The 27,240-nt window shown below is 44.6% G+C and overlaps 1 protein-coding gene across 5 annotated transcripts in view; it reads left to right on the forward strand.

Moving 5' to 3' along the window:
• The window catches only part of SH2D4B (SH2 domain containing 4B), a 312,315-nt gene that overhangs the window by 195,428 nt on the left and 89,647 nt on the right, over nucleotides 1-27,240 (forward strand). For all 5 annotated transcript variants that reach the window (XM_053309720.1, XM_053309718.1, XM_053309717.1 and 2 more), the window contains 2 exons: nucleotides 2,168-2,315; nucleotides 21,395-21,605. In XM_053309720.1, the coding sequence (XP_053165695.1) occupies nucleotides 2,168-2,315; nucleotides 21,395-21,605 (359 nt within the window). The remainder of the gene's footprint in view (nucleotides 1-2,167; nucleotides 2,316-21,394; nucleotides 21,606-27,240) is intronic.

Genomic DNA, 27,240 nt, shown 5'->3' on the forward strand with positions numbered 1-27,240 from the left:
ATATTTGCTGACTTATTTCTTTATATTTCTGTAATCTTATCAGCTAACTCCAATCTGATATTGGCCTCTAAATATCAGATCAGTATTATTTCCGATTGTATCTGATATCACCGATATCATTCTGATATACAGTATTTCCAGTGCCAGGGCTGCAGAGATCTACTAGTCTGTGACGAGTGAAAAATGATGCCTGATGAGTGAAAAATGTCCTGATGAGCAGTGTACCAACATAGCTTGATGAGTAAAATATTTTGTCTGGCTGATAAACTGAGCCATCATTTCTTCACCCCTGTCCAAAGCACAGGCCTATTTGCAACTCTAACACAGGTCCTTATGCAAATAAAGCATATGCTCTACTACTGAACTCAGAGATGTATCCTGAACCAAGGCCCACTGGCATAGGAAAGTTGGATGCAGCCCTGGAATAGCTAGCCTCAAAAATGGGCCCCTGACACCAGCCACGCCCTTGACTCAGTGTGTCAGCATGCAGAACAAGGGGTGTGGATGACATCTAGCATAGATGCATGGCTATTCAGTCTCTCGCAGTCAGTGAGCACTTTGTTCACCAAATGGGTGCTTTTTCTCTTTCCTTTGCTCAGAGAGAGGGAGAGAAAGCAAACACCAAGCCAGTGAACAAAGTGCTTCCTGGCTGAGAGAGGCCAATGGGCTACTCCCCTTGAAGTAGTGGAATTAGAAGCACACCAACATGCTGACATTAGGGGTCGTTACTGGCATCAGGCCATGGATACGCTGCCCAACGGCCTCTCCCAGCCAGCAAGTGCTTTGTTTGCTGGCTGGATGCCTAGTGGAGCAAGGGGACCCCCAGGTGGCCCCCATAAAACAGTGCCCCACTCAATCAATCATGGCTACACTCCTGCCCAGGCTACTTAGGGGTTTAAAGATTAAAACCAGCACTTTTAATTGCATGCAGAAACTTATTGGGATCCAGTGCAGCTCTTTCTGCACAGCTATTGAGGCTATTCTCATAACCGCAGGAAAGCGGGCTAAGGGAGGCCAGCCCAGTTTCCTGTGGTCACGGGTACTGCCGGGAACCTTGAGGCTCCTGGCGGTTAGCCCGCTTAAGTTCCCGCCTTAAATGAGTTTAGTGGAGCAAGTGCTCTACTAACCTCATTTTGGTGATTGTGAGTTGCCACAGTGTGGCTCCATGCTGCGGCAACCTGTGAGGGGACCCCCGCTGGGAGTCTAAAACAAGCCTCTGGGTCTTGGAGGTCTCCCCAAGATCCTTGGATTTCCGGGGGCCAGACGGCTCCCGATCCCCGCAGGCCTTACCAGCTCTGTGACGGAACTGGTAATTGTGTGGGCAGCTAACCTGGCCGCCCATGGCTCTGCTGGTGCTCATGTGAAGGGAGAGTGGGCTTGCTGCATGCTGAGCCTATTAAAGCTTCTAAATATCCTTCACAGACAATCCCATATAGAGTTCATTATAGTAGTCCAACCTAGAGGTTTCCATTAACTTGATTCAGGGACTACTTAGTAAGTTTATGGTTGAGGGGAACTTGAACCAGGGGCTACAGCTGCTTTTGTTCTAGGTACCCATTTGTAGCATGGGTTATCAACTCACACCTATCAGAGCATCCATTAGAGCTTTTCTGAATTTCTTGATAGCCACTAATTGCACTCCACCACCACCACCATCACCATCATCATCACCACCACCATCATCAGTATTATGCTATTATTTTACAATATTTATATACTGCTGTTTAACATAACATTCTCAAAGTAGTTTGCATACCAAAATGTTTAAGAAAATGTTTTCTTTCCCAAAAGGGCTCTCAGTCTTAAATTATAAAAGAGACACCAGCAACATCCATTAGGGAGGATGTTATGCTGGATTTCTCTCCCCTTGCTAAATATAAGCAAGCCACTTTAAAAGGTGCCTCTATGTCCAGTTGACAGGAATTGGCCCAGTTAGCAGGGGTTTGTTTATATTCTGTTTATATCTATGCTGATATTAGCTTTAGTGCTGCAAATGGATCTACTATTTTATTCATGCAATATTTGTTGTTTTATGATTGTATTGGTTTTTCTTAATGAGAGCCCCCTTAGAAATACTTGTTTTTGAAGGGCAGGATAAAAATTTGTAAAATAAAAATTAACAATAAATATTTCCTGTCTGTGAGGCTCTCCTAATTTTTTTGTTTAGAAAAGGGAAGAAGAAGAGAGGCAAAGAGGTGAAGAGCAGATACGAGAACAGGAAGGACGGAGAGCTCAAGAGCTCTACCTGAGCCTCAAGCAAGCGCATCAATATAGCCAACACAATGAAAAGGAAGACCATGAATGGGAAGAACAGCGTGAGTAAACTTTCACCTATAGCAGAATTTTAAGTTACACCAATTTCTTGGTTTAGTCAGTCTAAACTGCAACATTATGGCATATGATGTGTAAGCCGGGCCATCTTTTCATGAAAGCACTGCTATCAAGACACAGCAGGTTTATGGAGGGATGAGATGTCATGCCTTTCTAAATAACTTGAAAAGGGAAAAGGTACCTTTGATTGTATTTTATAAAGTTTCTCAGCATGCATAGGATGTTGATCAGATATGGTGGAGATGAAATATCAACCATATTGGTGGTTTGTAACCTTCTTTTTAATTTGGTCATCAGTAATATTAGTGATATAGGAAGATGCTGAAAGGCATAATCTCATACTGCGCAGGAAATGGAAATGGCAAACCCCTCCTGTATTCTACCAAAGACAACCACAGGACTCTGTGATCGCCAGAGTCAACATCGACTCAACGGCACACTTTACCTTTACTTTAATATTCAAGACAGGCCACCTAATGACACAGCACGGAAGTGACTTGCCTAGGGAGCAACTGGTTGCCAGTTCGACTCCCCGCTGGTACGTTTCCCAGACAATGGGAAACACCTATATCGGGCCACAGCGATATAGGAAGATGCTGAAAGGCATAATCTCATACTGCACGGGAGATGGCAATGGTAAACCCTTCCACAGCCCAAAGTCTGTGACCTGCTATTCATATGAGACCAAGTTACATCACACCAAATTAATTTTACATGTGACAAGTGTAAAACTATTAACTAAGAGTATACCTGGCCTCTAACACTTCTGGTAAAGTAAAATCTGGACAAATTAGCAGAAAAAAAGGGAAATAATAATTTAATATTGTTTTAAATCTGATATTATTGTTTAGATATTATTCTTTTGAACTATGAATTTGTTAAGGTGGGTGGGACAAGCAACATAGCAGTGGAATGGGTTTTCTGTTTTTATAATCCTGTGGTGGGGGGAGAAATTTGGTAACTATGATGTCAAAAATAGCAAAGCACAGCATCTCTCTACTTTGAGAGAAGTGAGTTTTTGATCCTTTGCAAGGCACATTCTGGTCCATACTACATGTTATATGGCTTGGGTACCATCAACCTGTATTACCCTCGCAAGTGTACTTAGGAATGTAGGAAGCTGCCTTTTACTGAGACAGACCATTGGTCCATCCAGCTCAGAATTGTCTACCTGACTGGCAGCAGCATCTCCAAGTTTTCAGGCAGGAGTTTTCCCCAGCCCTACTGGAGATGCCAGGGATTAAACCTGGGACCTTCTGTGAGCAAAGCAGATGCTCTACCAATGAGCTACAGCCCTATCTCCATACTTCAAAATCATGTGATATGATATGACATAATGTTAGTGTTTTCCAGTTCCCATTCATTGGAACCCAATACTTCATTGGCTGCTGCTTTGTGGGAAGTTGGGAAATGCAAAGACAGTGATGTCACTGTGTTCCCCCCACCCCCAACTACAGTGAGGGAAATAAGTATTTTATCCCCTGCTGATTTTGTCCATTTGCCCTCTGACACAGAAATGACCAGGCTGTAATTAGAATGGTAGGTTTATTGTAGCTGTAAGAGACAGAATAACAACAAACAAACCCTCAAAAGCCCAGTGCCCAAAAGTCAGCGATGGATTTGCATTGTAGTGAGGGAAATAAGTATTCGATCCCTTCACAAAAGATGTCTTAGTACTTGGTGGCAAAACCCTTGTTGGCAATCACAGAGGTCAGACGTTTCTTGTAGTTGGCCACCAGGTTTGCACACAACCCAGGAGGGATGTTGTCCCACTCCTCTTTGCAGATCCTCTCCAAGTCAGAAAGGTTTCGAGGATGATGTTTGGCAACCCGAACCTTCAGCTCCCTCCACAGATTTTCTATGGGATTAAGGTCTGGAGACTGGCTGGGCCACTCCAGGACCTTCATGTGCTTCTTCTTGAGCCACTCCTTTGTTGCCTTGGCTGTGTGTTTTGGGTCATTGTCATGCTGGAATACCCATCCACGACCCATTCTCAATGCCCTGGCTGAGGGAAGGAGGTGCTCACCCAAGATCTGACGGTACATGGTCCCGTCCATCGTCCCTTCGATGCGGTGAAGGTGTCCTGTCCCCTTAGCAGAAAAACACCCCCAAAGCATAATGTGTCCACCTGCATGTTTGACGGTGGGGATGGTGTTCTTGGGCTCATAGGCAGCATTCCTCCTCCTCCACACACGGCGAGTTGAGTTGATGCCAAAGAGCTCGATTTTGGTCTCATCTGACCACAACACTTTCGCCCAGTTCTCCTCTGGATCATTCAGATGTGCATTGGCAAACTGCAGGCGGGCCTGTACATGTGCTGCCTTGAGCAGGGGGACCTTGCGGGCACTGCAAGATTTCAGTCCTTCGCAGCGTAGTGTGTTACCAATTGTTTTCTTGATGACTATGGTTCCAGCTGCCCTGAGATCATTGACAAGTTCCCCCTGTGTAGTTCTGGGCTGCTTTGTCACCGTTCTCATGATCATTGCAACTCCACGAGGTGAGATCTTGCATGGAGCCCCAGACTGAGGGAGATTGACAGTTGTTTTGTGTTTCTTCCATTTGCGAGTTATCGTGCCAACTGTAGTCACCTTCTCACCAAGCTGCTTGGCGATAGTCTTGTAGCCAAGTCCAGCCTTGTGCAGGTCTACAACCTTGTCCCTGACATCCTTCGACAGCTCTTTGGTCTTGGGCATGGTGGTGAGTTTGGAAGCTGAGTGATTGCTTGCTTCTATGGACAGGTGTCTTTTATACAGGTACTGTAACAAGCTGGGATTAGGAGCACTCCCTTACAGAGGGTGTTCCTCATCTCAGCTCGTCACCTGCGTATAGTGAAAAGACACCTGGGAGCCTGAAATCTTGCTGGTTGATAGGGGATCGAATACTTATTTTTATTTATTTATTTATTTTTACATTTTTATACCGCCTTTCGTTAAAATATAGCCCCAAGGCGGTTTACAAAAGTTAAAAACATATGATAAAAACACAATAAAAACAACATGCTAAGAGTATAAAAACATATAAAAACAGGCATAAAACAATACAAGAAATAAAAACACCCAGAAGCAGCAGTAAAAACGATTATGTAAAAGCCTGGGTAAAAAGCCAAGTCTTTACAAGCTTTCTAAAAGCCATGATGGAGTCCGAGGAGCGAATGACCACTGGGAGAGCATTCCAGAGTCTGGGGGCAGCAACATTGAAGGCCCTGTCCCGAGTGCACGACAGCCGGGCCTCTCTCATTGTCGGCACCCGGAGCAGGGCCCCCTCAGATGTCCTCGTCAAGCGGGCAGCAACCCTTGGGAGCAGGCGGTCCCTCAAATACCCTGGGCCCAAACCGTTTAGGGCTTTAAAGGTCAAAACCAGCACCTTGAATTGGACCCGGAAACGAACCGGTAGCCAGTGCAGCTCTTTCAAAATGGGGGTGATATGTTCCCAACGGGCAGCTCTGGATAACACCCTCGCTGCCGCGTTTTGCACTAGCTGCAGTTTCCGGATATTCTTCAAGGGCAGCCCCACGTAGAGCGCGTTACAGTAATCCAGCCGCGACGTGACTAAGGCGTGGGTAACTGTGGCCAGATCTGCCTTCTCGAGAAAGGGACGCAGCTGGCGCACCAGCCGAAGCCGTGCAAAGGCACCCCTGGCCACCGCCTCCACCTGAGCTTCCAAGAGCAGAGCCGGGTCCAGTAGTACCCCCAAGCTGCGTACTTGCTCCTTCAAGGGGAGTGCAACCCCATCCAGAACTGGTAAAATCTCCACATCCCGATTGGCTCTCCTACTGACCAACAGCACCTCCGTCTTATCCGGATTCAATTTCAGTTTGTTAGCCCACATCCAACCCATCACGGCCTCCAGTCCCCGGTTCAGGACATCCACCGCCTCCCTAGGATCAGATGACAAGGAGAGATAGAGCTGAGTGTCATCCGCATATTGCTGACAACTCAGTCCAAATCCCCGGATGACCTCTCCCAGCGGCTTCATGTAGATGTTAAACAGCATGGGGGACAAGACCGAACCCTGCGGGACCCCACAGGCCAACGGCCACGGGGCCGAGCAGTAGTCCCCCAGCACCACCTTCTGGACCCTCCCCTCAAGAAAGGACCGGAACCACTGCAACGCAGTGCCTCCGATTCCCATACTCGAGAGGCGGCCCAGAAGGATACCATGGTCGATGGTATCGAACGCCGCCGAGAGGTCCAGCAGAACCAACAGGGACGCACTCCCCCTGTCTAGTTCCCGGCGTAGGTCATCCACTAGAGCGACCAAGGCAGTCTCAGTCCCATACCCGGGGCGGAAGCCAGATTGAAAAGGGTCCAGATAATCCGTATCATCCAAGACCCTCTGCAGCTGGGACGCCACCACACGCTCCATCACCTTGCCCAAAAAGGGCAGGTTAGACACAGGTCTATAGTTGTCCAGGCTGGAGGGATCAAGGGAGGGCTTTTTTAATAGAGGTCTTACCACCGCCTCCTTAAGGCACGATGGCATCCTGTCCTCCCTTAATGAAGCATTAACCATCACCTCCAGCCATCTGCCTGTCCCCTCCCTGGCAGCTTTTATTAGCCATGAAGGGCAAGGGTCAAGAGCGCACGAAGTCGCCCGCACACTGCCCAGGATCTTGTCCACATCCTCAGGCCGCACCAACCGAAAAGAATCCAACACAACGGGACCAGATGGTACCAAAGGCACGTCTGCCGGAACTGCCAAAACTCTGGAGTCCAGGTCAGCACGGATGCAAGCGACTTTATCTGCAAAGTGAAAGGCAAACCGATCACAAAGAGCTGTAGATGGCTCCTCCCCCATTGTCCGGGGGGATGTGTGGAGCAATGTTTTCACCACACGAAACAGCTCTGTTTGCCTGCACTGAGCAGACGCAATGGAGGCGGAGAAAAAATGTTTCTTCGCCGCCCCCACCGCCACGGCGTAGTCCCTAAAATGGGTTCTAGCCCGTGTTCGATCGGATTCGTGACAACTCTTCCTCCAGCGTCGCTCCAGCCGTCGTCCGAGTTGCTTCATCGCCCTAAGCTCCGAGGAAAACCAAGGAGCGGAACGGGCTTCACTAAGCCGGAGAGGGCGCTTGGGGGCAACCGTGTCAACAGCCCGGGCCATCTCTCCATTCCAGAGATCAACCAAGGCGTCGACAGGGTCACCAGCTCTGGACACTGGAAACTCCCCGAGGGCCGTCTGGAATCCAAGCGGATCCATAAGCCTCCGGGGGCGGACCATCTTAATCGGCCCACCACCCCTGCAGAGGGCAGACGGAGCAGTCAAACTAAACCCCACCAGGTGATGATCTGTCCATGACAAGGGAGTGATCTCAAATTCCCCCACCTCCAGATCATTTATTTCCCGGTCGGCAAAAACCAGATCCAGAGTGTGTCCCGCCACGTGGGTAGGGCCCGATACCAATTGAGACAGGCCCATGGTTGCCATGGAGGCCATGAAATCCTGAGCCGCACCCACTAGGGGGGCCTCAGCGTGGACATTGAAATCCCCCAAAACAATAAGCCTGGAGGAACCCAAGGCCACCTCCGAGACCACCCCCGCCAGCTCAGGTAGGGAGACTGAAGTGCAGCGGGGTGGTCGGTACACCAACAGAATCCCCAGCCTATCTCGGAGGCCCACCCTCAAGGACAAACACTCGAAATTCTGAGATTGCCTGACCGGGCACCTGGAAACGGGGAGGGTCTCTCGAAAGATGACTGCAACGCCTCCTCCCCGACCCTCGAGGCGGGGCTGCTGCACGATCTGGAAACCTGGAGGACAAAGCTGAGAGAGACCGACCCCGCCCAGCGCATCCAACCAGGTCTCCGTCACACATACCAGGTCAGCACGCTCATCCACAATCAGATCGTGAATGAGAGATGTTTTTGCGTTAACTGACCTGGCATTCAGCAGCAGCACCCTAATCCTCGAAGGAGTGTTCCCAGAGCTCCCTAGGGTCAGAGGGTTGGGAGAAGGGCCGGAAAAAGGAACAGGCCTCAATTGCCTGGACCGTTTTCCCCTGTAATGGCCTGCCCAACTCCCACCGCCATACCTCCCTCTGCCCGCTACCTGTGATATTGCCACCCCCGCTCCAGACCCACTTTTTTGCTCCCCCAGACACATCTCCCCAGACTAACCCACCACGGCTTCTTGGCTTAATTAAAAACAAAACAAAACCAGGCTTGCGTAGTCTCCTGCTGACTTCTTAATTGTGAGAAGATGGCTCTTCAGGGCGGAAGGAGAGAGATCTTCTGGTCCTCAGGCAGTTCGCCCCACGGCAGAGAGCCACAAGGACGAGAGCCCTTGTGCTCTCGCCAAGAGGCTCGCGCCCTTGGGCTAGCCTGCCCTATATAGCAGCAGCAGCAGCCAAAGCCCCAGCAGCAGCCCAAGGAGATGTTACACACACCTGAGGAAAGGTGGGGCAGGGGCAAAGACAGCAGTCAGTCAGTGCCCCACCCAAGCTGTTCTCCTTCTGTCTTCTTCCCCCAGGCCCTTGGGCTAGCCTGCCCTATATAGCAGCAGCAGCAGCCAAAGCCCCAGCAGCAGCCCAAGGAGATGTTACACACACCTGAGGAAAGGTGGGGCAGGGGCAAAGACAGCAGTCAGTCAGTGCCCCACCCAAGCTGTTCTCCTTCTGTCTTCTTCCCCCAGGCCCTTGGGCTAGCCTGCCCTATATTTCCCTCACTACAATGCAAATCCATCGCTGACTTTTGGGCACTGGGCTTTTGAGGGTTTGTTTGTTGTTATTCTGTCTCTCACAGCTACAATAAACCTACCATTCCAATTATAGCCTGGTCATTTCTGTGTCAGAGGGCAAACGGACAAAAACAGCAGGGGATCAAATACTTATTTCCCTCACTGTACACATTACCAGAATGATTTGGGAGATGGGAGTTGGTGCCCTTGCATCTCTCACTGTCTATGGTTTAGGGTTAAAGTCAGGCTACACTATCCCCCAGCATTTGCGCTCTACATGTGATTGGGGCTTGGGAGCAGTTGCTGCCTATGTGTACACTAGTGTGCGTACTCCACCCACAGGGCTGTTGCAAACACTCCCAGTGTCTGAGAAGGTTTGGCAAGGTATCCGCTCTTGTGTGGTGCCTTGCCACACCAGAGAGCTCCCCCTACCCAGCAGTGCATGCATACCCTTGCATTTCCCAGTGGCTCACCAGTGTAATTGCTCCCCCTTCTTACCCAGTGGTGTATGAGAACTACTGCCACTACACCATCTTCTCTTCCTTCTGTTCCTTGTCTTATTTTCAAAAGAGGAAGTGGGCAGAAGGGGAAGTGGAAGGGAGAAGAAAGTGCGGTTAGCACTAGTGGCAGTGTTCGCGGCTTCAGTCTGAGGAACTGTGTCCATAGATCCCAGGGTTGTGAGAAAGGGCTCCAGAAGTATCTCTTGTGATATTGGCTGTAGCAGTGCCTAAGCTGTAATAAAACTATGTTTTGCAGCACAGGTGCGGGCCCCACTGACATTTATTTGTGTTCAATACAGGGATAGCTCTAAGCACTTCAAAACAAAGATGAAACAAAAGAAAACAATTAAAACATTTAAAACATTTTGTAATAATTAAACATTTTGGACTTGAAAAAAGAAGTCCCTGCCTTTCCTTGTCTGGTCTCATCCACATTATGTGTTGCATCCTTTTCCTGGTGCATTACTGAGTAAAAATGGCTGTGCCTTTAAGCTATAAGGTGCAGCCACCCTCCTCCCCTGGTAATGCACCAGAAACAGGATGCAACATCATGACATTGTATCCTTTCCTGGTGCATTCAAAAGCGAAACCAGGCAAGGAAAGGTGGGGATTTTAAACCCCACTGCTGTGAGTAGCTAATTTCATCACAGAAGCTGGATCTGCACTAAATGTAAGCCCCCTACCTCAACTCCTCATTGATAAATATAAGCCCCCTACCTTATTCTATACAGTGCCAATATAATGTGGTATTATACTGAATGGCTTCCAGGTACCAGAGGAATTTTTCATTGGCGTAGTTTCCAGTGAAGAACTATCTGACTAGGGATACGCAAACTGACACAATCTTGAGCTGGTTCAAGCTCAAACTAGTTCAGTTCAAGGGCTTGATCTCAAATTGAACTGGCCAGGTTCGGGGTTTCTGGGTGCCATTAAATTTTGTAAAAGAAAAAGAAAAGTTTGACTTACTGCTTCCGGGGACTTCTGTGGCCTCAGGGTGTGCTTCTGTGACCGCAGGGGGATCTCCAGTAGCTCCCCCGCACTGGCCTCTGTCTGAGTCTCCACAGGCCGTTTCAGCCCTGTTTATGAACATGGTGACCATTTCTGTGACCCAGTAACAGAAATGGCCCACATGCATGCACGGTGGCCCCCCAAATCGCCACTGTGTAGGCAAACAGGGCCAATTCTGCCCATGACGTCCCAGGGAGATTATGGTGGAGGGAGGGGGCCCACTGGAGACACCCCGCAGCAGCACCCCTCTGATGCAGCCAAAGCCCTTGGCGGTAAGTCAAACTTTTTTTTTTAAAAAAAAATTAATGGTACCCAGAATCCCCAAACTAGGCCCAAACCAGTTTGAATTTGAACTGAACTGGGGGAAACGTGTGTGTGTGTGTGTGTGTGTGTGTGTGTGTGTGTGTGTGTGTGTAACTGAACATGCCCGGACCATTTTGACTCTAGTTTGGATTTGAACCGAACTGGGCAAACCAGTCTTGTTCACATCTTTACACCTGACAAGTCATGTATTGCTTTGGACCTGGTTATTGGTTTGATGCTATGAATAGCCCTACAAGATGCACATGTGGTGGGGAGGGTGGGACCCCTCTCACTTGCCTTGCTCTCTCACAGTCCTAAGCTCTATGAAGTTAAGGTCCAATTTGGCATAGAAGTCCATATGCACAGACCTACATACATGTAGGTTCTGTACCTGTGATTTATATTCTCCATTTTTGCAGGACACAGATAGCTCAACAAGAACATATATGCCTAAGTCCCTGTGCAACTGGGATCTCAAATGTTTGGAAGTCAGGGCAGAATCAGCAGGTGCAATTCTGATCCCCCATCCACATGTATATCTGTAAGCACTTTGGTAGGACGCTTAGCGTCAAGCTATTACATTATATTGAACCATGGACTGGGCTTTCTATTGAAAGTGGGTACTGAAAGTTTTAATATTAGAGGAGGTGCTAGTAGGGAAGACATTCTGAATAAGTGGAATACCCTCCCCCCCCCCCATGCATGTGTTGTGAAACCAAACACCCATGCTTCATGAGGATTTGGTGAGATAAGAGAGTTCAGCTAGGGAGTGCTTCCACAATAAATAAATAAAAGAGGGGACAGGATTTTTTTCTTTGTTATAACATTACTATAATTATTATGAGATATAAAAAAGTGAATAACTACAAATGCTTTGAAAATGCACTGTTTTTACACTTATTCTTGAGGGTCCAAGAGCATGCTTGGAGCCTTGCTGTGAATTTTCCTCATCTACTGAAATGATACCCTTGGTACTTCTGTATCTCAGCCTTATGCCTTCTCATAGGCCAAGAGAATATGCACATATCCTGCCCTGATGTCACCTCTCAGCTGTATGTCATGCTGCTAGCCTGGCTTCTCTCCATCAGATTCAGAGGCCAGGGAGATGCGGAGATGTCAGCGTTAGCATCATTTTGCTATTATGTGCTGACTGCAGAAGCCAAATTATCCATTAGGAGCAGAGCCAGGTCCCATCATGTCTTGCCACCACCAAGTCAACTGCTGTGCTCAGCAATGCCAGGGGTTGGGGGTTGGGGGTCAAAGAAGCGCATTGCTAGTGCAGCTGCTGTGGAGGGTGAATGTTGCAATGATATTGATGACACTACTAATTTATTTAGTAGATGGAATTTCCAACAGAATGAGGATTCATCTCATTATCCCATCGCTATTTATTGCCAAGTCAATAGGCGATGCGTTACTAATTTTAGTGTTCAGCTTAATTCGCTGCCGTGGTTCCTTTAGTGAAGCCAAACAAATAACAACACCACTCTGCTATAGGTAATTGAAATATAGCCCTTTAGTGCACATTTCTCAACGTGGACACCAGTACTTCATTGCAAATGCAAACATTGCCTTCCTGGGTCAAATCAAGGTCTATCTAGATCAAGGGTTCCCAACCTTGGATCCTCAGATGGAGTTGGACTACATCATCTGTAGCCACAATGGTCAAAAGCCACTGTGTTTTTGAAAACATATGGGAAAGAGGAAAAATTATTGCAAAGGAGACCAACTGAAGAAGAGCTGGAGATTCTTTTAAAAATATACCACCATGATATTATGCTCTTTCCGTTTCTCCAACAGATGCTGTCTTTCAGTTCCCATGATCCATACATTCAAGTCTAGGGTTTAAAATTTATTTAAAATTGTCTGATTGTTTTGTGGGTTAGGTGGTAGGTAGGTAGGGTCATGCCCTAACACCCAACCCACTTTCGTGTCCCTAGGACCTACCCATGGGACACAGTGGGATGATTGAAGTTCCCAATTGTTCCCTATGGACAAAACAAGCAGAATGCACACATTTTGCAACCCTGTCTTGCAAAACAAAACAAAACACTTCAGAACAGAAGCACACACCATCCCTCCCAACACAAACCACAACACCACATTTTGCCAAATACATAGTCCAAAGATGGCCAAAAGAGAATCACTGACCCAGAATCCACTGCCAGCCACAGTGCCTGAGCTACAGTAACAGCAGAAGTTGCTCTCTCACACATATTTATGATGACTGCTTACAACAGCTGCCACAGCAGCAACCTTAGCAGCCAGCAAGCATAGCCATAAGCTCAACTATAAAGCTTTTAATTAGATTTATAGTTTTAATACTTTTAATGTTGGGTTTTAAATGATTTTAATGTTAATGATTTTAATGATTAAATGAGTTTAATTGTTTAATTGATTTTAATTGTAAACCACCCAGAAATGCAAGTTTTGGATGGTATAGAAATATGTTAAACAAACAAACAAACAAACACAAACTAGAGCAACGTCTTCAGTCACATTTTGACTGAGTGAGTACACCTTGCAATGCAGACTCACAGTAATCACCAAGAAAAATATTTCAGAGAAAGAGTGAGAGAGCAGAGCAGCCACTGTCCATTTCTTGGCACCAATAGCACCATCCCACAAACAGACCAAACCACAACTCAAGGCAGGCAGGCAGGGCCTGCCTGTGTCTGGATAACAAAAGATAAATAATGCATACTGAGATATCTTATATCCAGCAAATAAGAAACAATAAGATCCCCACCATGTTAATTACAAGCCATATAATTTATATAACAAATTAATTTAGCATAGTTTTATCATCTAAAATACTCTCAACCTGAGATAGAACAAAAGTTCAATCAAAGATGACAATTGGAAATCACAATGATGAAGCTAAATGTATTGCAGTGGAGAAATAGTGAAGTCCATTGTATTGAAAGTAATATGGTCTATTTCAAACAAGTCATAAAATCCATAGTGGTGACTTGGTGATCTCATTTTGATCTTGGTCTTTGTCAAGTGGAGAATAGTTTTAGGAAAATTCCATAAACTTGACTGCACTAGGCCAAATGCTCAACTTCAATACATTTAGCTTCACCAATGTGATTTCCAATTGTAATATTTGGTTGAACTTTGGTTCTCTCTCAGGTTGAGTGTATCTTAGATGATACAACTATATTAAACTAATTTGTTATATACACTTCATTATATGGCTTGTGCATAACATGGTGGGGATCTTATTGTGTCTGGATAACACCATGGATTCATATTGGTGCTGGGCCTCGGCTGACAGCCTGCCACACGGGTCAGGGGCACCAGTCCATATCTCATCATCAGCCATGGCAGTGGCATGCATGTGTGTCTGTGTTGAATGGGGCAATTCGAGTTCCCAATTGTTCCCTATGGTGAAACAAGCGGAGTGCACATATTTTGCAACCCTGTCTTGCAAATAAACAACACTACAAAACAGCAGGACACAGTCCCTCCCAACACAGAAAAGAACAGCACATTTTGCCAAACTGTGTTGAATGGATTCTGTGTTCAGTGGATTCTGTGTTGACCAAGACTCTACGGCCAGTCACAATGCTTGTACAGCAGTAACATCATAAGTCACTCTCTCTCACACACAATTATGATGACTCCTTACAATAGATGCCACAGCAGCACCCTTAGCAGCCCGCTAGCATAGCCATAAGCTCAGCTAGAACATCTTCAGCCACATTTTGACTGAGTGAGTACACTTTGCAATGCAGAATGCAGACTGCAGTGGCTGTAGACAGCATGGTGTGGTTGACTGTGATGGAGCTCAAAGTGTCCCCACACCATGCTGCTCTCACTTCAGAACTGTTTTGGTTGTGGTGGTACTAGGGCTGCTGGTTCATTCTGGGGGCCACCACCATCACTGCCCTTGGTCCAGGGCTGAACTGGAATGACTTCATCCTTCTCCTCCTCAGTAATGGGGGTGGGTTTGCACTGCCAATGGGGATTGGGGAGGCTGGAGAGAGCAATCTGGCTGAGTTAGCAGCCAATGACACCTCATCCTCCACTGCCATGGGAAGAGCTTTTTCCCTGACAGGGAAGAACTTCCCCCACTACTTCTGCCTTAGCTTCCATAGGTGACTATGCTGCAGGGCCAGGCTCCTCCAGATAGGAGAGCCTGCGCACCGCATCAGTGATGGGGATGACTCAGGGAGAAGGTCTCTCTTGCCATCGTCACCACAACCAGCATCACCCCTCCCTCTTCATGCCATTCTACTCCTGGTTCTGCTTTGCACCATTTCAGACATCTTAGGGTTTAAAAAAATTTAAATCCTAACCGATGGGGGGAGGGAAGCATCTTTAAGGGGGTGTGGGGTTGGGGTGGTCTATTTATGGTCTGTGTGCCACACATAGTTCTATCTATAGCACTGTAGTGCACACCCATAATCCAGAAAAATCAAATCCCCCCAAATAAAGAAGCAGGCTTTATTTGGGGGAGGGGGTGACAAAGGGGACTGAGCAACAATGGGGAAGCGAAGGCAAAAAGGGGCAGGGGACTACTGTGGCATCTCTCTATCCCACTCCTACAGTCCTGCCACCTAATTCTTCCCTTCCCCAAATTAGGCCCTATTTAAAGAACTATTAAGTTCTAATAACCTGACTGAGGTTGGGAGAGGGGTCTCATATATCTGGCATCTTTGGCTGGGGTTTCCAGCAGCGTCTTTGGCTGGAGTCTGCCAGGTGTCTCGGAGGCACTTTTGGGCCAAGCAGACACTGGAACTCAACAGCTGGGCCGGGGGCGGGTAGGGTAGGTGAGCACCAGTCAGGCAGCCACCCACCCAATCAATAAAAACAAAACAAAACAACCTGAAAAAAGGTAAACAGAAGGAGCCTGGCAGGCTGGGCACTACAGACCACTCTACCAAAACCAAAAACTAATCCACCAGTCACAGGCAGCACACAGAGAGCAGCAGCAAATGTGGCATCAGGGCTGTAATAACAACAACAATGACAACAATAACAACAACAATCACAGAACCCCAGTTATTGAGAAAAAACAAATAAACATGGAATAAAATTTCAGGCAGCACTCAGATGAAGCCTGGGGGCTACTGGTACAATTTAAGTAAGGTTAGGGGGTGGGGAATCCCAGTGATTAAAGGGGGCTGGCTACAAGAAATGAAGGTGGGGGAAGCAACTAAGAAAATAAATTATAAACAGCACTCAGTTAAGCCACTGGGCTGCTGGTACAATTTTGAATAATCAGGAAAAGGAAACAGCACATGTAGCATCCCAGTTATTAGACACTGGGGGTGGGCTAGGTAGGAATAATAAAATAAAATTCCAAGCACCACCCATTTAAAGCACTGGTGCCACTGGTACAATTAAAAAAAAAGATTGGGGGGGGGGGAGAACATTTGGGACTGCAAATTTAAAAGATTTTTTTTAATTGAGTCAGATAAACCTCTGCTATTTCTTCACTCACAGTGTGGCGGCCAGACAGGCCCAGACCACCACCACCACCAATCTGCTCTCAGTGCCACTGCACTTTCTCTTTGATGATCCTCTCCTGAGGCACAAAAAGCAATGGGTCTCTCTTTTGAACCACCCCTCCCCCTTTCATTGAATAACAGCAAGCCAATCAAGGAGCAAGGAGATCTCAAACCAATCAGTGGCCAGTGCCAGAAAGCCAATCAGCAACTGAAAAACATGGAGACAAAATGGTGACCATGACATTAAGCATGCAAACTGATTTGTGGTGAATCAGGGGAGATTCAATTCACACTTGAATCAGCCCCTTCGTTTAGGACAATTTGTGGACAAATCCTAGAATCGCCCGATTCGTCACAATTCGTCCATGAATTACACATCCCTACTTGTCACTGGATTGCCCTCCCTCTCTAATTCTGCTGGGAAGCATGTGATCATCCCTATGCAAAGAGGTCTCAGGGGTGCACTTCTCCCTCCCAGTCTCTGCAGCATGCAAGCCCTCCCTCTGCACACACCCCACCTGCCTTAATGATAGGCATTCTGCTAGTGCTTGAATATTGGCCATGGGCTCCTCAGGTTGATCACATGTTGCATATTTTCCAAGCTCAATTGCAGAACAAAAACACACCATGCAATGTTTGCACTCAAATACCATTTGAATCTTGAATATTTATTGCAAGTTGTTCCTAAATTAGCCACAGACCAAAAACTATTAACAAGATAGCAGCTGGAGCAAATCATTAAACTGAGATGCATATTCATGGGGCATTCTTAGAATCTACACCCAGCCTTGGGTCTGTGACTCACAGCTCTTCAGAAGAGTAAAGGAGGCCATAAAATATGGAGATCTCATAATCTATCCCAAATGAAGCAACTAGCTCAACTTCATTCCCAGTACAGCAGGAATTCATTCATATCTTTATCAAAGTATTTGGAGCTGGAAAATCCTGTCAGAGTTGCCAATATGTTTTGCTGTTATAATAGAATGATGCTGCATGTCTGTGTCCTATGCCAATTGTGCACCCCAGACCATTGTCTCCCCCCCACTCATCTCCCTTGCGCTGATACAATTTGATTTGTTTACATATCTATCTAACTGATTTGTGCCCCACCCATTCTTTTAGGGGCAGAAGACAGGGTATGCAAAATTCATCCAGTTTTCACCTCCCAAGAGCCTTGAGAGTGAGATTAGACTGAAAGTTTGTTTGTTTATGATAATTATATCCCACCTTTTTATAAAATAATCAGGGCGGCTAATAATAACCAGTCAAACTTACAATAGTTCAATAAGAACAATATATCAATTACATTTAATAATGACTTGCCCAAGCTCTCCTTGAGCTACTTGACTGATGAGGGATTTGAATTTGTGTCTCCCTGACCTAACTTCAGTACTCTAGTTCAGGCACTCTGGTTAACAATTCTGCTGTATATGTGTTTCCCCCCCTGATTTTTAAAATTTTATTTAATAAGATAATACATTAACATGAATAGTAAAACTGATACATAATGAAATTCATTAACCATCCTTCCAGATATGTAAATAATTAGTTGGAGGAGAATGACTAAAATTATCTTGATTTGTGAACAGAATAAAATCTGACCATATCATGAAAAAAATCATTAGAATTAGCTTGACCCGCTCGAAGATGAATAATATGGGTCAGTTTTTCAGATGTGGTAATATGCCACATAGACTGATACCAGGATGTCAGAGACATGGTTTTATACTTCCAGTATTGTGCAATGGATAATCTAGCCACAGTTAACATAAAAACTATAAGATCCTTAGACAATAATGCCAAATTAGCTCCCAAAAATACATTTAATAGAGCCAACTCTGGTCTCATATCTAACCTCTGTTGTGTAACTTTACCCATGTCTAAAAATACCTCTGTCCAAAAGCAGAAAATACTGGGACAAGACCACCATAGATGGAAGTATCTATATATATAATTCTCCTGGGGGTGCCTTGGAATGTGTGTCCCAACACCCAGCTGATTGGCTGGGTGGTAGACGCGCCTGATTGGCTGAGGTGCACCCAGGAGAATTGGTTGCTGTGGCAGCGGCAGGCCCGGCCGCAGAGGCCAGAGGTGGAGGCGGGCCCGGCTGCGGAGGCAAGGCCCAGGAGAGGGGAAAGAAAGTGGGGCACGGGACAGAAGTGGTGGTGGGGAGGAAAGGCAGCTGGGCCCGGAAGCGGAGACTAGGGCAGAAGGTGGGGGGGAAGAGGTAACAACCGGCCCCAAAGAGCACACAGATGTTCTGTGTGGGGTCGGCTAGTGGTCCCCTATTTCCACAGCCATTCTAGCACAGCAGGGACAAACTCTTATTAATGTGGGATAATCTAGAAGAGGTCAAATACCACCTGTGAAAGAGCTTAACAAAGTTATCTCTAATTTGAGAAAAGGTAGAAAACACCGGCTTCCATTTCAGTATTCCATTCCATTGTGAGTCGCTAATAGTTTGTTGTAGGTCATTTTCCCGGGCCAACTTAAGGACAATTAAAGGATCAGATGTTTGCATTATTAGAATCTCATATAATCTAGAAATAAATCCCTAAGAAACTTCTGAAGCCTTTAATATTAATTCCTCAAACATAGTCAAATTCCTATTAGCCTGCTTAACTATATCAGGATGTAAAATAAAGGACTGAAACTGAAGAAAATTTAACCAAGAGTAATGCTTATTCATAAACTTATCCCGAATTGGTTCTAAATCAATTGGCTTATTCAAATAATAAAAATCCTTTAATCTATTTGCAACACCTCCAAAGACACCAAAAAATCGAGAGGGTGAGTCTAAAGCTGGAAATGTAGGATGACTACAAATGGATAACAAGGGGGAATATGGGAGGGGGGATTTTATGCCATTTCCTCCAGATCTTAAAAGTGATTCTTAAAAACAGATTTAGAACAGATTTAGAACTCTTAATAAATTCAAATATCAGTACTAAGTTGTTAATATTACTGAGATGTTCTTCAGGAACCTCCATCTTCACCCAGTATTTAGCTTCCGGGTCTACTATTAACCACAGAATATCTCTAAGATGCAATGCTTCCTAGTAGGCCTTTAAATTTGGAACTTCGGTACCACCCTGTTGTACTTTCCTATATAATGCATTGTTATGGAATCTAGATCTTTCCCCCGCAAAAATAAAAAGGTTTAAAATCTTTTGCCATCTATCGATAGTAGATTTTGAAAGTTTAATTGGCAGTACCTGAAATAGAAACAATAATCTTGGAGGTAAATGCATCTTTGTGGCAGCTATCCGATCTATCAAAGACAGCCTATCACCTTCCCATTTCCTAATTTTCCTTTTTATTTGACTGATCACTGGAGAATAATTCAGTCTTCTAAGCTGTGATAAATCCATTGATATAAATACCCCTAAATATCGAATAACTTTAGAAATTTTAGAAACCCCTAAGGATTTTGCCAAACAATCTTGAGATTTAGAACCCATTCTGGAACACAAAAGCTCTGACTTAGTCAAATTTATTTTCAAACCAGCAATTTGTTCAAATCTTTCCAACTCTTCCTGTATGGCAAAGATAGACCTCAAAGGGTCCGTCAAAATTAATGCAATATCATCTGCATATAGATTAATTTTATGCTCTACATCTTTTATAATAAGGCCTTAATTATCTAGTTATGTCTGATGGCTTGAGCCAAAGGCTCGATAGAGAGTATAAATAATAAAGGGGAAAGGGGACAGCCTTGTTTTGCGCCTCTAAATATACTAAAGGGTTTAGAATTGCAAGAATTCATGCAAATTATTGTTGAAGATTTACAATAAAATTGTTTGATAATGTTGACAAATCCTGTGCCCATTTGTAATTTCTCAACTAATTTAATTAAGTAAGGCCATTGTAAATGGTCAAAGCCTTTAAAGATATCTAAAGTAAGATGCTGTATATGTGAGCCAGCCTCAGTGTGTTAAAATGAGGAAAAAGAATGGAAAAGACTTCAGCCACTGGCCTACAAACAAAGGACGAAACTCCCTTTTTGAAAGTTTTTTAAAAAAAAACAATTATTATTACTATCCACAACCCCACTCCACACTATACAAGCAAACAAGTCTGTACACATAAAAACAAAGCAGGTGATGTGAGATGAGGATGTCATTCTGAATTAGCTTCTTATATTCTGAATAGCGCCAAAATTCTGACTAAATGTTATGGAATGTAACACTTTCACCACGTCTATGGAACGTTATATCCTCTTGCTACTAGGTCCAGGTCTTCCATCCTTGTTTTAAGCCCCATTCAGGTGTTATGTTTGTACACAGGTACATGTATTTGTGTGAATGGCTGAACTGGCATTCATTTCAAAAGAAAACCTGGATACAGGCCCCTGAATTGCGTAGTACTGATAGTACTGCTGTATGTGTGTTCAACATAATGTGTGAATAATTTTACCTGTCTAAGTGACGCAGTGGGGAAATGCTTGACTAACAAGCAAGGAGAGGAGAGCTGGTCTTGTGGTAGCAAGCATGACTTGTCCCCATAGCTAAGCAGGGTCTGCCCTGGTTGCATATGAATGAGAGACTTGATGTGTGAGCACTGCAAGATATTCCCCTCAGGGGATGAAGCCGCTCTGGGAAGAGCAGAAGGTTTCAAGTTCCCTCCCTGGCTTCTCCAAGATAGGGCTGAGAGAGATTCCTGCCTGCAACTTTGGAGAAGCTGCTGCCAGTCTGTGAAGACAATACTGAGCTAGATAGACCAATGGTCTGACTCAGAATATGGCAGTTTCCTATGTTCCTATGTTCCTAAGCAGAAGGTAGCCGGTTTGAATCCCTGCTGCTACTATGTTGGGCAGCAACGATATAGGCTCATTTCATACTGTGTGGGAGAAGGCAATGGTAAATACCTCTCCTGTAAAGAAAACTACAGGTATCTGTGTGAGCCAGGAGTCGAAATCCACTTGATTGCACACTTTACTTTTATAGATCTATACCTAGGTACACCATGTTCTTATGTTCTTATGTTGCACATGATGTGTAGTAGATGTACCACTTTCTGGGGTGCTAACATGGTAGTTCTCAAGAACTATATACCCCGATGTGCAGAAAGAGTAAAGATCTGTAATCCTTTTGATTATCTTCTTCTTCATTGCCACAGTACGTCGCTCAAAAGCTGCTGATGAAGAAAGGAGCCATAAAGCACGCCGGGCTCGGGATGAGTATCGGCGGCAATCCTTGCGAGCCATCCGAAAGGGTAAAGTGGCCGGTCTAAGCAACCTCTTCCAAGCAGCTGGTCTGAATATTGAACAAGAAGGAAAGCTGACCAGTGGCTGTCCTGTTCTACCTTTGACCATGGTGGGACCAACCAGGTTTGTTTACATTAACAAGATGGCCCAGGTCTGATGTACATGCTGTAGCTCCCAGATGGAGGCCATTGCCAGAAGTGCCCTTCCAGATTTGTTGTGGAGAAGGATCGGCAAGATTCTCAACAAGGTTTAAAGAACTGCTCTTGGATATGCTTGAGATTAAATTGTGATTTAAAAACAACAAAATTTATTTCAAGAGCATTTGTTCTTGTAACTTTATGATACCTGATAATACCTAGAATAATAATATCCAGAAGATTTTAAAATTCATTTTTTGAAATCAGAGAGATCTGTGCCTTTGACATGCACATACCTAGTGAAATAGACCCATTTAATTGTTTATAACAGAAGTCATTGAGAGCGCAATGTTATGCATGTGTACTCTGAAGGAAGTCCCACTGCATTTAATGGAGCTTACTCTGAGGTAAATGTGCATAGGATTGTAGCCTAAATGTGTCAGGCCAATGTCTTGGCCAGAAATATAAGTGATCCTATATTTCTGGCCAATGTAGTCTGAACATGTAGAAACATGTAGGTAAAAACATGTTGAGTAGAGGGGACCCTGGTGTCACTAGCCGTTGCAAGGTGGCTCTGGTGTCATTAGCCATGGTAAATACAATCAATATGGTGCCTTTAGTTGAAATGTGTACTGCTTACATGTCTCAGCAATGCATGGAGCATCTCCACATTAACATCACATGGCATTGCAGCTAGAGCTGGTGTTGAGATTCTTGATACAATGCAGTATCTCTACATGTGTTAAGCAGCACTACACATTACAGACCTAGCATGGAGTTGCCATAATACCTAAGCTTGTTTGGTGACCCTCATGGAGGATCAAACTGTAGAGTACTGCCCTCCACCAGAGGCGCTCTTATCCCTGGACTTAGGGGCCAAAGCCCAGGGCCTCCACACCCCTTGGGACCCCCAATATCCTCTTTAGTCTGTCCTGTGTGGTGTGGTTTGTGCCTTCAAGACCCTATGAGTTAAAAAAAATGATGCTTAACTTGTAGTGGGGGTGGGCCCTCCAAAAGCCTTTAGGTCCAGACTCCAAAATTATCTAGGTGAACCTCTGCCCCCCACCCCCCACACAATATGTCTGTCTATACTGTTTTATTATCTTCCTTTTGTTCACATAGGGTCAGTTTCTTCTCAGTGTTTTTCTCAGTTGGTACAATTGCAGCTGATCGGAAAATTGATTAACTTGGGACAATCAGCAAAATTAACATTGTAAAAGCTGAATGGCTAGTCAAATTAGAGCTCTTTGCAAGAGTTCCCTTGCTAGATAAATATAATTTAGATAGCTGTGTCTTCAGTCTTTGTAGAATATAAAAAGCAGAACCAAACTTATTCCGCCCCCCCTCTCTATATATAGACTGTCAACATACTTTGTACAGTGGGGAGGGGGCTAAGTTAAGCAGGCCTGCAATAGATGAATGCAGACACAGACAGCTAAGCCGCTTTGTTTTACTTGAGGATTAGGACTAAGCGCCTAAGGCAGGGGAGTCACAGAAAAGGTAGATTTTGAGTTTGGATCTGAAGGAAAAGGAAGAGGAGGTGCCATGCCCATGTTCTGGGAGGAAGTGCAGTAAGGAATAACATCTGGAGTAATTTAAAGGACACAATATCTTCAAGTAGCTGATGGAATAGAGATGGGTGAAAGAGGTATGCAAGGGATTTTTGTTTCATTTTGTTATTCCTTTTCGTAAAAATTATGAAAACCCTCATTCATTTGGTTACTCATTCATTAAAATTACACTTGTTGGATAATGAATGCTACCTGTTTTGGTTACCCCCATTATTTTTGTAAGGGGACATTTACTGGTAGTATGGTAGTGTTTTTGAGAATAATTTTGAAATTTAAAAGGAGTTCCTTTCAGTGGCAGAGCTCCATTCAGTGGCTGCCTCTTAGTGGCTGCTATTTTCCCCCATAATGCCCTTTATATTGTGGAATATTGTATCTTTCTGGGGAATTGTGCGGGGGAAATGATGGCTGCCACAAAAACATGGTGGATCTCACTAGCAACTATAATACCCCACCCCCGAATGCCCTGGAAACATGCTGGGTGGGGTATTGTGTGTGTCTTGGGGGGGGGCAGCTTCTGAAAGGACATCTTGCTTAACATTTAAATGGGTTTTAAAGATAAGCAAATGCCTACCACCATGACATACTACAGGTAAGACCTTTCCCTCCCCTTATGAAAACACATGTGAGTCTCAAATGAAACAAATGACATATATGCAATTTGTTTCATTTGGGACCTCTCTGCAATAGTTAAATAACACATAAAAAGAAGATCAGAACAGGACTGTTTTGGTCCATTAAAAAAAACAAACTAAAAGGAATGCTTCTTCTTCTTCTTCTTCTTCTTCTTCTTCTTCTTCTTCTTCTTCTTCTTATTATTATTATTATTATTATTATTATTATTATTACAACATTTGTACACCGCCCCAAACTTTCGTCTCTGGGCATATCCCTAATGGAAAGAGTGATGGTTGTGAAACTGCCATACTAGGCTATGAACACAGAGAAATTTAAATGTAAGGATAAGGAATGTGTGCTTCATGTAGTAGAAAAAGGTGTGTTTGGCCTTTGAATATGAAACATATTTATCAGAGTTGCTCTGAACATACCTTTCAGAACTGAACATCAGGGGTTCATGGTGGTGGGTCAGACTGGAGATCCATGCAGCAGCTCAGCTTTCTGTTTTGGCACAGGAGTCGGCTCCCATGGCTCAGATACACAGGGAAGCTCATAACGAGGGCATAATGTCAATGAATGATAGATCCCCAAGCTTAAGCCCCTGCATCTTATTATCAGATATGAATATACTATCAGAAGTTGTGCTTCTGGCTGCTGCACTTAGCAGCAGCCACCAACAGGCCTCGTCTTTATGTATTTTTCTAGTCCTTTGAAAAGCATTTTGCTCTGGGCCATCACAATATCCCAGGGCAATGAAGTCCCATTAGTGGTAGCTAATGACATTTTGCTGCCTGAAGCAGAGCACAATGCCGCCCCCTCTTCCCTCCTTTCTCTTTTTTTCCTTTTTAGAATTACATCTCCAGCATCTTCCTTCTTTCAGATCTCTCCTCCTCCCTTCCTCTTCCATGATGTAGGAAGGGAAGAAGAAAAGAAAATGTGCCCTTTGATCTTCTTTTCTCTGCAGGGCATTCATGGGAGCTGCTGCACTGCCCCTGAGAGCTGGCCAAAATCTGCCATGTGAATTATCCTATTTCATGACAAGGCTAGCCTTGAAAAGAACCCCTGGGATGCAATCCATTCCCTGCAGGAACTCTGTTAGAGCAAAGAAGCACTTATGGAAATGGTGATTCTCTTATATATAGCAGGGGAAGAGAAACTAAACCATCCTCTGCTACCTACTCTGTAACAGGAGTGTGTGCTCTCTTCCTTAGTGCTCTGCTGTTTACCTACCATGGGTATGGAAGCCACTTCCTCTTTTTAGCAAGTTGTTCTGGTAGTGCAGGATGCAAGGTACCTGGGTCTCCCTGCGGAAGTCTTTGGCTTGAGAACTCATGTACCCTACAGTTCAATACTTTGTAGCTTGGTTCCCTAAAACTCCCAATGTTCATACAGTAATTGTGAATGGTGATAAGATAATTTCTTAAGACACACCTATGTGGTCGCTAAGAGTCGACACCGACTTGATGGCACTTAATCAATCAATCAATCAATTTCTTCAGTCTTTTAGTTAAATTTTAATTTTTTTTAAAAAAAGTGTTATTGCTGGATGTTTTCAATTTTCTGTTTAATTTTATGTACACCCAGGTGGTATACAAATATGAAAAATATATTAGAAGATTTTAAATTCTGTTTTAAAAACACGAAAAAAAACCCCAAATATGAACTAGGATACTTTGCTTCAGAAATTTCCCTCCAGTATTAATTTCAGCATTAGTTTTGAGTTTTCTTTGGGCAAAATTAATGCCTTCTCTGATGTATTTTTGTTAATCCCTGGCCTGTCTAGCAAATCCTGTGGATTTCCAGCAGTGAAAAACAATCCAGCATAGCAGATGGAGTTAGGCAAAGTTTTATCAGTGGCTCCTCCTGGGTTTACATGGCACCATATGATATTATTAATTAGTCTTGGTATTATGAACAAACCAGTGCGAACCCGAACATGCTGTTAGTTTCTGCTTTTTGTTTTAAACTACAACCATCGAAAAGTTCCACTAAGTAAGAACGAGTCTCTTTGCGTCGATTTGTATTTTCATTTTTAATGCTACGGCTTGCAATTGTCAGCCATTGCTCTTGTGAAGTCTGGCAGCCCAGCAGGACAAAAGGAAGCCTGGTCCCTTCCTGCTTGGCGTTTTGTGTTCTGCTTTGACAAGCCATCTCTTTGTCTTGCTGTGTTTTGATACAGACTCTTGCCTCTAATGGTTGCTGGCATTCCCAGCTTGATTAGGAAATCAGAACTGCACTCTCAGAAAGACAGTAGATTTTCTACGTTTTGCTTGTGAGTCGCTTGTCAAAGCAATCTTCTCATTATTTTTGTTATTCCCAGCCACTTAAATCAAGGAGGCTTCTCTGAAATAAAGTCATAAAAATGTTAATAAAAGCAATAAATTTAAGGACTGTTGAATATAATTCAACTTCTACTTCTAGCTGAATATAATTCAACTTCTAGTGGAGCCATTTAGTGCTGAATTCAGCTTGTGAATGCTTTCTTCATTCTCAAGTGAGGCCGAGAAGATCTCTAGACCTGTTTATCTAAGTGGTATTGTTCCCAGATCAAAGAGTCAGCGTAGGTAGCATTGTTAGTTTGATTTTTGTGCAGAGCTAGATAGTGAATGTGATTTCATTCTCACACAAGACAGTAAGGACTAAAAGTCCGCTTAAATAATGCAGGTTTTAAAAAATTATCTCAATGGAATATGAGGATTGCTGTTTAGTATTTCTATTATCATAACATGCTCATATGGAAATGGTGCCCTTCACAATTTCCATGAAGGCACCCCAAATTATGTGTGGATGGTCTGCCTTGTACCATAACATTCTGGTTTGGAGCCTCTTGATCACTTATTTTCACACTAGGAACCTGTTTTGGTTCCTTGGATATTGTCACAGGTTCTTCAATGAGAAGATCAGTAATGGCAGAGAAGCTTTCCTGGAAAGCAGCTTGATCATCACCACTGATCTTCTGCAGTGTATAGCTACAAGGGAAGGGGAGTTGGTTCTGTTCTCAGAATACATGGCCCTTTTCTGCAAGGTGATGGTAAGGCTCAACAGGCCTAGCTAGTGCTTTACACCAAGAAGACCTACCTTTAGGGTAGGAGAACCATGAGCGCTCCCAATTGACAGTCGTGTGCACCCAAACATCAAGGTAGGAGGCAGGGACCATGATTGTTTGTGAGGCACGAGCTGGATGGAACAGCTTTTCATCCACCTTGGTAAAGTGCTGGGGATGGAATCTAGGTAGAGTGTGCATGTCCAACTCAGCTCCCACCTTGCACACAATCATGCTCCCCACCTCCTACCTTGATGTTTGGGTACATGTGGCCACCAATTGGGAGCATGCACACATCTCTTTCTTTGGGCAGGCACTCCTCCTACCCTAATAATGGTTGTGTGAATCAGCCTACGGTCTAGGCATGGAGGTGGAAGGGATAAAACAGTGTT

This window comes from Hemicordylus capensis, chromosome 3, assembly GCF_027244095.1.
Source record: "Hemicordylus capensis ecotype Gifberg chromosome 3, rHemCap1.1.pri, whole genome shotgun sequence".
Classification (NCBI taxonomy): Eukaryota; Metazoa; Chordata; class Lepidosauria; order Squamata; family Cordylidae; genus Hemicordylus; species Hemicordylus capensis.